The 11,967-nt window shown below is 44.7% G+C and overlaps 1 protein-coding gene across 1 annotated transcript; it reads right to left on the bottom strand.

Annotated features, from left to right (window-relative positions):
- Positions 1 to 3: 3 nt before the first annotated feature.
- On the bottom strand, positions 4 to 3,884 carry Rpp38 (ribonuclease P/MRP subunit p38). Its single transcript, XM_038333407.2, has 2 exons — positions 3,787 to 3,884; positions 4 to 942 (listed from the first exon to the last, which is right to left on the bottom strand). Exon 2 carries the CDS (start codon positions 930 to 932, stop codon positions 87 to 89), a length of 846 nt encoding a protein of 281 aa, XP_038189335.1. The 5' UTR covers positions 933 to 942; positions 3,787 to 3,884; the 3' UTR covers positions 4 to 86.
- Between the last annotated feature and the right edge of the window lie 8,083 nt (positions 3,885 to 11,967).

The raw sequence follows: 11,967 nt of genomic DNA on the forward strand, positions 1-11,967 counted from the left end.
TCCTAAAATATATGTAAACATACTTGACTTTATTTGGTATAAACCTTATTTAGACATCCTTTAATGAAATGATAAGTTCATACAAACTATTTTGAAATGGATTTTTTACTTTTGGGTGGTTTCCTTATCTTATTAGGGTTGGGAATGAGTTTCTTTATTTTAAGGGGTTGTAGTGTTGCAGCTGAGGCCTGCCCACCTTCAGCAATCTTTCTCTTACTAAGTTTTGTAAGGTCATCAAATGAAGTGTCCAAAATCTCTTTGTCCTGGCTTTCCAACAATTCAGTCTCTAAATTGTCTTTAGGAACTTGGGTTCTGTCTTGAAGCCATGGCACATGTAAGCTGGGCACCCTGGGAATGATGGCTCTTACTTCCTCAGCAAAGTCTATGGTGTTCTTTCTGAAGCCCAAGGCTAGCACACATTTTAAGCCGATGACGGGAGCAATTCTCTCGCTGAGCTGAGGAACCTGACAAGCAGGAACAGTTCTGCTTATACTCAGCTGAATCATGTGTGAGGTGATGATGGCAGGCTTGACTGACTTGCACACTAGAACCAGAAGCAGTTCATTCCTCTCTAGAGCTCTGGTGACTTCATTAACACCAATGACCAGCTGTTTTCTGACGTGGGCCGGCGTCCACCCTGACACCTGTAGATTCCCATCGTGCTCTTTCTCCTTCAGATCCTCACTAATCTCAACATCTAGGGTGCGTCTTTGCTTTTCTACAAAAGGTGCTTTCTTCCTTTTCTTATCTTCAATTTTCTGAAATCCAATTGATTTAAACTTGTCTTCGAGGGTCTGTAATATAAAGTGTATGTCCTCTCTTTCCAAGGTGCTCCAACAAATGACATATGGGTTGTTCAGTGATGTCTTTACAACCAGAGGTCTAGTCTTCCGAATAGATCCCCTCTTTGGTGCTTGAGGGGCTGCGGCCATCTTGAAAGCCCTTCAGAAAGAAGCAAGATGATGAGATTCTCATGTTAGCAAGGCATGTTCTGAGTATTTTGGTTATATTCTCCAGTCTCGTTTTTTTACTTCAGATTGATATACTGTAATAGCAAGTCTAATTAAGGCCCAACGAGGTAACCAGAAACATAACTTCTATGGTAAAATGAACTAATTTTAATTTCCCCTATTTTTTCATGATAAAACAGGCAATGTGTGAATGGCTGATGTTAATTTGTTAGCTTCTTCTGAACTCTAGCTGGCTGCTTCCACTCATTTATTTTTAAAAAATAACATTGAATAGGTTTGTGGATCATATCATAGAGCACAAGTGGGGGTCAGAGGTTCTCTCCTTCTACCATGTAAATCACAGGACTGTGGTCACAGGCCTTTATTCTCTGAATCATCTCAAGGGCCCCTTATTTATTCATTTATCAGCACATATTCACTGAGCTTCTTCATTGGGCAGATGGTGTTACAGATGGTGTTCTAGGCACAGCTGCTGGTGGGCAACAAGACCCTGTGTCTGCCCACACAGAGCTTATACTCTTTAGTTTCTGAAAGTAATAATTAACCTATTTCCATGGCTAAAACTTCTCTTCTGTACTTTGTCTCCTTCCTCCCATGATTCCCCAGGTTCCTTCCTAAAACACTTGGGGTATACTGGCACATTTTTCCCTTTACACGATCACATGACTACTGCGTTGGCAGGCAATTTCATAAAAATTAAAAAAAAATTTTGTGATGAAATAAAAATTAATCCATTAGGGAGAAATAAAGGGCTAGGCTCCTTCCGAAAGCATATTAAAAGCCAGTGGCCTATTCATAATCTAGAGACTGTATGGTATTAACCTTACAGAGTTAGCTAGGATGTTCTCAATCGCTCTCTAATTGAGCATTCATTCATTTAGATTCAGTTTCTCTTTCCCAAAGGCAACTGCATACTTCCTTCTCAGTTTTCTCATTCCTAGAGTTCATCTGAGGGCTGTAAAGACCCAGTTGACAAACTTAAGCAAGTCCCCTCTGATTAAGGGTCTTCTAATTCAGGGCACTTTCCACAACCCAATTCCCTAACACATCTGTAGGGTTCCCCAGTGTGTGGGTGGATTAGGAAGCAGACTCACAGTCCAAACAGAATTAGTTTTTCTGAAGACTTCTTTGAATTATGGCTCCATCTCAGAAACAACAGGTAGCTTTTAAGAACATAAAGATGGCTTATTCTCACCCTAGAACTATTGAGCTGTGGGAGTGCTCCCGAGCCATGGGGGTTGGCAAGGTGCCCAGGTGAATCCAGTTGCCTTTCCAAACGACAGCCCTAAGAAATGGTGTTGCAGACTTATTCCCCATGCCGATTCTTCTAGTCACCTTCATTCCAATGAGACCTGCAGCCTTGGTCCCATCAGTGCTACCCACTGGTGTTAATACTTCTTCCTTCCCCACACTGCACTGCACTCTCCCAGTCAATTCCTTATTAGCTCTGTGCTCCCCACAAACTCAGATTTAAGAACAAAAAGTCATCCAAGTCTAGTGAGGTGACTGCCAGAAACTGGCAAGATAACGGCCCCACTACAGCTTTTTTTTTCTTTTCTTTTTGGTTATGTTTTTCGAGACAGGGTTTCTCTGTAGCTTTGGAGCCTGTCCTGGAACTAGCCCTTGTAGACCTTGAACCCACAAAGATCAGCCTGCCTCTGCCTCCTTAGTGCTGGGATTAAAGGCGTGCGCCACCACCGCCTGACTCACCACTAGTTTTTACCAAACTGCAAATCAGTTACTGTATCTGACTAAACCATCCATTGGTGTAAGAGGGACATTCACACTTAGATGCGCTGCAACCAAGTGGCACCAAGATTGGGATCACTTCTCTGATACACAGAACCTGAAAGGGGAGCTTTAAAAAGCTCTTTCTGCATAACGTGACTGCCGTGCCATATGAATTTTTAAGATGCTGATTAATAAGAACGGAGCTTCACAGACAGAAAAACAGGGTGGACTTGCAAGTGCCTTGTCATCTATGTCTGCAAGCCTATAGGATCAACTGCAAACTCAAAAGTTTCCCTTTTTACCCTCCCATTCCTCATAAGCTTTTCTCCTTTCACCCACCACGCATATTATGGACTCAGCCTATTTAATGAACCTTCTGGTTTCTCATGTCCGTATTCGCGTATACCTTGCTTAGGATACTACTACTCATACCACCACATCGTTTCTTCATCAAATTCTTAAGGATTATCTTTGATTCCCGAAGCCATTAGGCTTTAAGCAAAGCAAAAGCTTCTGCGGGTAATAAGAACGGCTGGCTCATTTTAAAACCAGAGTAGTGAGAAGGCAGGAGAGGCCTTTTCCTTAGGGTCAGGAAAAGGCTTTCTGGAGGAAGGGAATGCTATCTAAGAACTGCTTCCAAACGAAGTAGGAACTGGGCAGCGGTGAATCCCAGAAGAGTATTAAAGCAAGTTTAGTGTCGCTGGACAGAGGTGCTGAACTTGGAGTTACAGATAAAGACAAGATGGTGGGCTCTAGAGTCTTGCAGTGTTTAGCGCGATTAGAAAGGCGTCACAGAAAGACGCTGACTTTGGGAAGGGACCCTGGAAAGGCTGTCAGCAGCACAGAAACTCCCGTGGTCTCGGGAGACTCAGGGAAACCCGCGTTTTCACCACATGAGGGAAAGCCCCCTACCGGGGTGGACCGTGAGAACAGTAGGAAAGGGCCGCAGGGAGACCTGGAGCTGGGTGGCCGCAAAAGCGGGCGCAGCCCCTTTCCCACCCGCCCCGCCCCGCCCCGCCCCGCCCCGCCCCGCGGTGACCCGGGTGCCCACGGGCTGGGACTCGGACCACGGGCGCGTGCCCACCTTTGCAGAAGCTCCGTGCGGAGACCACGTGACAGATGGATTCCTTGCTGCCACTCCGCCGTCACTGAGGGCCCTAATGCCGGCTTCACGTGCGCCTGCGCTGCGCTTGCGCAGAAGGCTATCCCTGGCTGCCAGCCCTCGGCATGACGTCACACCCAGTAAGGGACTTAAACTGCAGCTGGCGACAGGCCGCTCCGGGGTGGGGGCGGGAGGAATGCCTAAACGCGGAACAAAGCTCTGTAGCAGCACTGAGCAGGGTTTTGATCTGTCTCGCAAGAGTCTGTGGTTGCTGTAGTAACCAGCCGCTCTCGCTCCGGACTGATTGTTTAAAGATAGTGAACCAACCAGTTATTGGATCCTGGCTCTTTCTGGTTTTAGCCCAGTTGCTTTAGCCTTGGAATTCTGGCCCGTTATCTTTTTTTCGTTCTAGAATCACAAAGTTCCAGCCCTTTTAGTCATCCATTCTCTGCACATGTCCCCGCGCCACGAAAATTAAATAAACAGGGGCTGTAGGATTGAATGTAATTACGATTTATGTCATCTTGACAGCCCAGCATGTCTCTTTAAAATCATAGTATCCTACCCTGGTCCTCAAAGACGCACTTCCATCTAATAAGGCATAGTCCATTCATTACAAACTTTCTAGGAGTGAAATCGCTGGCTTAGGCACTAACTCAATATTAGCACATTAAGGAAATATAAAACTTTTTAAGAGTAAATGGACCACCTTGTATTCCCAAAGGCAGCATTTGAGGTGGACATCTGTTACATATGCCACGTGTTTCACCTCAGATCTACGGTATATATGTGATCCCCTCTGTACAACTAAACCTTCAACTCATGTGGCCAGAAATAAGTAGAAAACAATGTTTAAACAACCATCAAATAGTTGGTAGTTTGTTAGACACTTGAATTCACTGACATCTCCTAAGTTAGTTCTTTTACTATTTCAGAATGTATCTACAAAACACACCCACATGCTAACAGACACTGCTTTTTGACACCAGGATGACACCACTGGCAGACATCCTGGTGGACCGGAAGTGGTGTGCCATGATTGTGATTCATTTCCATATTGACTAATGATGCTGATCATCTTTTCCTGTACTTATTGTCCAACTGTCCATTTTCTTGAAGAAATCTCTATCAAAATCCTTTATTCAATTTTATTGCACCATTTATATTTATTGTGTTGTGTCTTGTTTGAACTTTCATAGTGAGTAAATGTGCAACTTCATGTTTGTTGAATTACTCTTAATATAACTTAGATGATTTCTTCTCATTTACCCTCCTCATTCCTCTATTTCAAACTGACTATTAAAATATTGTATCTCTTCTGGCTTCATCTTATATGCTTCTCAAGTTTACATTGTGCTTCAGTTTGCTTCTCCTTTTTTGTACTACACACGATTGGTTTTGACCCATAATTCATCTTTTAGCATTGTTATTATGTTACTCAACCATGTGACTGTTTTAAAAGATTTAGCATGAATTAATATTATTGGAATGCCTCATGATCTCTTATATATATCACTCAATACTTCTTTCATAAGACTACTTTTTCCTTTTCATTTCCCATCCAAGCAATATCCTGAGTACCCACTGTAAATCTGTGTGAGGAAAGGGGGAAAAAATAAACAATGCATCAAAATCCTTCCTGAATGGTATACTCTCCCAGAGGACCTGCACACAAACAAGTTAGAATATACAAGTCCCAAGAAATGCTAGAAAGACACCAAAGAAGACTCTGATGAAACACTGGCCTTTTGGCTGTTGGGCGTTTTTTTAGTCACTTAAGTTAGTACATTACATAACATTTTGTTGTTAGTAACAAGGATTAGGTCTGACACAGAAGAGGGCAAAGAATGAGCTATTAAAGAGGGCTAAAGACAGCCCAGAATAAATAGTATTCAGGCTCTGGACACAATTGCAGTTGTAATCATACACAGCATGAACTAGGAAGTGGGTTGCCTAATCTCAGGAGGGGGTCTCTATCCTGGAGCAGGTCAGCATAGTCCTGGCCGAAGAAGCTGCAGCCAGTACTTTCTACACATGCTGAGTTTGCTGCAGGTCACCCACTTGTCAATATCTGTCCTCCAGCCAGAGGGAGGCGTTGGCGTCCCCGTGAGTGAGACACGTGGTGATGCCAGTGTCAACTGTGCACATCCACGAGGGACTTCGGCTTCACATTGCTGAGCTGTGGGTCTCTGTCTCTGTTCCCATTGGCTGAGGAAGGCATTGCTCTGCGTACGAGTATAGCAGAATGTCACAGGGAAACATTTTATTGCTATGCTCCTTTTGCAGAACCAGTATTTGGTTTCCCCTAGGTCCCTGGCTTATCTAGACTCAGGTTCTTGGCCACCTAAGATGTGGCAGGTATGGATTACATCCGGTAATCAAGTTAATCTAGTCAGGTATTGGGTGGTTACTCCCACAAGCTTTGCGTCACAATTGCGCCAGTGCACCTCATCACTGCAGATGGAGGGATTGCAGCTGGGTTGATGTTAACCTTTCTCCTTTGGTGACTGGCAGAGTACCTTCCAGAACCTCTAGCTCTAGTCGGTATGGGTTAAGGCTCTAGGTAGGCAACAGCTTGACGTCTCTGTGTTCATTGGGTTGTGTAGGTGTTGTCCTCAGCAACAGGACCTTACCATCAGTTTGTGGAGAACATCCATTAACATTGACAGTAGCCTAGTTTCTTCAGGAGTTTCCATGAGGCCACTTTGGCCAACACTTCAATTAGATGTCACCCATTCCCAGTACTGGAAGCTTCATTAGTGACTACTTGATCATGTGGATGGTCTTTTTGATGTTTCGTGTATTTGGTTTTTGAAAGTATTTTATTGAAAAAATTTGAATCTGTTTTCATTAGGGAAATTGGTCTGTAATTCTCTTTCTTTGTTGAGTCTTTATGTGGTTTCGGTATCAGGGTAACTTTGATTCACAAAATGAACCAGACAATGTTCCTTCTGTTTCTATTTTGTGGAATAAATTGAGTATTGGCATTAATTCTTCTCTGAAGGTATGGTAGAATTCTGCACTAAACCGTGTAAAACCATCTGACCCTGTGGATTTTTGCTTGGGAGACTTTTAATGACTGCTTCTATTTCACTAGGGTTTATAGGTTCATTTAACTTGTTTAATTGATCTTGATTTAACTTTGATAGGTGGTATATATCAAGGAAATAATTCATTTCTCTTAGCTTTTCCACCTTGGCAGAGTACAGGTTTTTAAAGTATGTCCTTATGATTCTGTGTATTTCCTCAAATCCTGGAAATTCATCCTCCATATCAATAGGCTTGTATTGCTGCCCCAAAACCATCAGCTAGACCGTAGAGATCCCTTCCTTTATAAATCTTACGACAGTGTTAATGATGCAAGGTTCATAAGTCAAGGCCAACAGTAAGAGGACCTAGGGCCCACTCAGAGCTGAAAGGAGTGTAGTTCACCTGGGGGACCAATTGAATAAGGATTTATACCATGTTTTATGTGCTTCCTTCCTAGTTTCCTAGTTCTATTTGATTAGGTTTATAGAGGCTTTTATGGCACCTGAGTGGTTAGCATAAAAACAGCATTGTTCTCCCAGAGCCAGATAGAGACCCCCCCCAATTGAAGGAACAGTAAGTCTAACCCCCTCCTATTCTGGGGGACCAACTCACCTAAAGCAGGGAGTGATTCCTCCAGAGGGGTGATGGAATTTCTAGGTGGCTGTGTCTTCATCTATGGCTGTGCTCGGAATCTTATGATTCCCATCTTGGAGGATGAGAGCTGAGGTTCCAGCGCCTATGAGAGTGGATATTAGGACAGCTGGGAAAACCTCACATTTGGCCTATCTGACTGGTTCTAACTGATGGAGAATCTCTTCCTCAGGGAAACAAGCTATTTTTGTGACTAGCTGCACCAAGACACAGAAACCCTGAGTATCAGTTAAAACTTGGGCATGTATGCAGGGCGTAAAACCTGTGGTACAGGCCAACCAAGCATCATCCGGCAGAATTAAATATCCTGTCCCCAGTGGGCTGAATGTTGTTGCAGAATCAATGTAGTTAGGTGGGGTTCGGCCCATGCAGAGGCTGTTTCCCGTTACCGATTGCAGTGTTAGTCTCCCTGTGCCTGAGTGTTGCCCTCTGCATGACTGCGTGTCAGGGGAACGGGTGTAATTTCCTGTATTGCACTCTCCTTCTAATAGTGTGGTCTTGTGTCTAGAGAGAGTGAACGCGCCCTGGCGAGTCTTGGCTTTGAGGCGTTCAGAACCAGATAGGTAGCTCTTAGTAGATTAAAGAGGCCTGGATTAGAGGGCTGATTTGTGGGGGGTAGAATCAGTTGTCAGAGACAAGGTCTTAGTTTTAAAGGCTTAGATTTCTTAGGCTTTGCTCTTTTTGACATTTGGGTGTTCATGACCTTATTGGGGCCCAAAGGCTTTTGTGGCTGTAGGGCTGACAGTCTAACCAGAGGTGAAGTGTCCCTGGGGCTTTCCCTATTGATCCTCCCGCCTGCTCATACAACCTTAAACCAGGTTTTTCCTGAAGCCCAACTGAACATTTTTCTACCAGCGCCAGTGAATTGAATTAATATTTGGTTACATGTCCCTACCCCAGAAAACTTAGTTCACCAAGCACCCAAACATCTTGGTTGTTCTACCTACTTTCCCTTGACAAGGTCTCCATCCTTTGGGGCCTTCCGCCAGATAGGACCCGTGGAGACACAGCTCCACGAAGCACAAAATAGTCACTGACTCCTCCATAGGCCTCTACCTGTCCCTTATGTCTGTTATACCCAGGACGAACATTAAAATGGGTGACTTCTTGTAATGTAGCATCACGCACCTCAGTCTAACCATAAAGCATCCCCAAGTCAAAGTATAGATCAGGGAACCAGGTCCCTATAGGGACTGCATGGGAAGTCCAGTTCAGGATCCTTCTTCCCGTGCCAGCATTGATGATTTCCTAGGTGAGAATAAGGGGTAGGTGGGGGTTGTGGTCCCCTAGGGTAACCAGACTGGAAAGCCCCTGAAGGCACATGCTGAGGAAGCATAGGGACAAGCCTGTCATTTAGCTGGATTGGTGAGTTTCTGAATTCTCAATTTTAAAGGATCTCATGGAGGTACAATGGCTCTCCAAAGTCCAGGGTCGACTTCCTCTGGAGCGTAGCCCTCAGGATCAGTGTGTGGGTCTATGGGCTTCACGTAGGGATGGTGACTCTAAGTAGGTACCTCGTCTACTTTGACAGCTGTGAGCATTGTCAGGATGACAGTGTAAAGTCCCTTCCAGCCACCCGAGGGCTCTTTACTGTGTCTCTTGATGATCACCAGGTCTCTTGGCTGGAACCTGTGGGGCACAGGAGGCAGTGCCTTCTTATAGATTGCACACAGCTGAGGCCAGAGTTGTTTCTGCACCTGAGACAGAACTTTAAGGGAGGAGAGAAATCTTTGGTCATCAAATTCAGCCAGCAATTCTGCCCTAAGATTAGGCAGAATGGGTAGTGCCCTGACAAACATGATCACCAGTGTGGTCCGGCCTAGAATCTAAGGAGAATGGCAAACTCAATAGGGAGCAAAGGGGAGGAGAGACACCTAGTCACTGCCAGACTCAAGGGGTAATCTGGTTAAGTTCTCCTTTGTGGCCAGGTCCATCCTTTCTACCTGGCCTGAACCTTGGAAACGCGAAGCACAATGAAGTTTTCAATTGGTCCCGACAGCCTTAATTAGTTTTTGTGTTACATGAGAGATGAATGTGTGTTCGTTATCTGAGCCCAAGAGCACAGGGAGGTCATACCTTGGGATAATTTCTTCCAGCAGCTTCTTGATCAGCATGGCAGGCTTCTCGTGCTTAGTTGGGAAAACCACAGTTCATCATGAAAAGGTATCTATAAAAACTAACAATAATTTATAGCCATACAGGCCTGGCTTGGCCTCTCTGAATGAAGTCAACTTCCCAATTAGCTCTGGGCCAAGTTCCTCTCTCCTGGTGTCCCATACTTGTTACTCCACTTTTTGCCTTAACGAGACAGCATGCGAGACATCGACCTACAGCTTCTGCTGTTTTGGCCTTAAGGTTAAAGACCTTAAGATGCGTTCTTCTCAAGAGGTCCTGTGTTTTTCTTTCTCCCAAGTGAGTACTCTGATGTATTTGTCAGACTGGTTGAGTGGCAAAGTCTGATGGGAGGATGATCCATTCATCGGGATCCTGGACCTTTCTTTTTCCTTGTAAGTGTTTGTGCATGAGTGGATTCTCTGAAGCCCTCGCTCAGTGTAAGCTGGAAATTCTAGCAGTGTGGGTGTTTCCATCTCTGGTGGTGTGATCAACAGGATGGCTGCTCTTTGGAGAGCAGCCTGCTTGGCTGCCATGTCAGCCTGACTGTTCCTCCTTGAGATTGGATCCTCTCCTTTCTGGTTGCCTGGGGCAGTGTATGGCAGCTATCTCCTGGGGTAGCCATATTGCCTGTAAGAGGTGTAAAAATCTCTGTTTGTTCTTAATAGTCTTTCCTTCTGCGTTCACCATTCCCCTCTCCCTGTAGATGGTACCGTGGACGTCTACTGAGCTAAAGTCCTCACCCCGTGCAGTGTGCACATGTTCTAACCTTTTCCAGATGGAGTCTAGACTGAGCTGTGGTAAAGTGGAGTTTATATGCTTGGTATATGCATGAGTATGTGTGTATGAGCACTCACCGTGGTGGGGGTGTGGTGACCACAGACTGACCAGAACATCTTCCTCAATTGCTTCCCACCATATGTTACGACACAGTCTCGCACTCACCCTGGCGCTTGCCAGTTTGGCTAGACTGGCAGAGCTCCCAGAATCTGCCAGACTCTGTCCTTCAGCACTGGGTTATGGAACCCTGCTCCACCACATCTAGGTTTTTACATGGTTGCTAGTGATGTAAACCCAGACATTCATGCTTTTTCAACAAACACTTTACCCAGTGAGCCATCTCCATGGCCCTAAGTAGATTTTTATCCTGAAATGCTGGTCAATCTCTGTGTTTGGAAACCCAGGCTCTCACACTGACTTGTCCTTAATGCCACAGTTAGTGGATTGTAGTAATTACCACTCTTTCTTTATTGCAAGCATTCAGGTGTGTGGGAAGGATAGTCTCTAAAGCATCAGGGTTACAGAAGAAAATGAAGGAAACAGAAAATCAGGAGCCTCAGATTTTCTCAAGTGTCTCCTTCAGAATCAAGTGCGGGCTTCTGTAAGATCGTTTGGGGTTCACAGGTGTAGGGTTGTGTTTGGCATATTCTCCTTTGCTGCAGTTGTTCAACCTGGATTTTTTAAAGAGCAGGCTTGCACAACAACATCAAAGGTTAATGTCTTAATGTGTTCCATTTGTTCTTGGAATTAAATGAGGATTTAAATCCTGGAACAGAATTTATATTGAAGTAAGGATTTTCTCAGTCTAAGCCATTGTTAAGGTGACGGGAATTCTAAGCCTTCTGGGACTGACAAGAGGATGAGCAGGTGACTAGGACTTATTCTAATACACCTCACTCCAGGGAGAGGAAAGTGAGCCCTGTAACCACAGCACAGGCTCCATCTCTGTTTCTGGGCTCTGCCTCCGCTGACTTGTGTGTCACGTGCATCCTTGCTGTGGAAGAAAGGCTATAGAACAAGGGACAGAAGAAAATCTAGTGCATCCTCACCCACACGTTCTCCTCACTCCCTCTCCCAGCAGAGACTTCACACATGCTGGTGTGCACATTCTGAGATCTTTGCAGAGCACGCCTGCTCATATCCGTGAGTACATTCCTTATGTCTCTTACAGGAACATTCCTGTAACATGCTGTAGCTTTAAAGTTGTATTTCTTCACTCAGAACTATTTGGCTAGAACCGTGAGAATGCTCAAAAGCCACAAATATCAGATTCAGGAAAGACAGACCTGAATCGTGATTAACCCAGATATTTGTAAGAATATAGCTCTGGCAGGTGGCAGGGAGGAGGAGAGAAAAGCGGCATTCCAGACAGGGAGTAGCATGTGTACGGGTCTGTCAAGTGGGCAAGATGAGGCAAAAAAAAAAGAACCATGGCTTCCTTCCTAAGGTTCTGAATGACCTAGAGAAATTCTAGTGTCTGTATGACAGATAAACCAAAGTCACATGAGGAGATCATTTAAGAAATGGTCAGGTTTAGTAAGAAGGTGGATGTTCTCTGCACTGGAGGTGTGTGTGTGTGTGTGTGTGTGT

This window comes from Arvicola amphibius, chromosome 6 (assembly GCF_903992535.2).
Source record: "Arvicola amphibius chromosome 6, mArvAmp1.2, whole genome shotgun sequence".
Taxonomy (NCBI): Eukaryota; Metazoa; Chordata; class Mammalia; order Rodentia; family Cricetidae; genus Arvicola; species Arvicola amphibius.

Coding starts and splice junctions, on each gene's coding strand:
- Rpp38 (XM_038333407.2), bottom strand. CDS start 932: ATGGCCGCAGCCCCTCAAGCACCAAAGAGGGGATCTATTCGGAAGACT.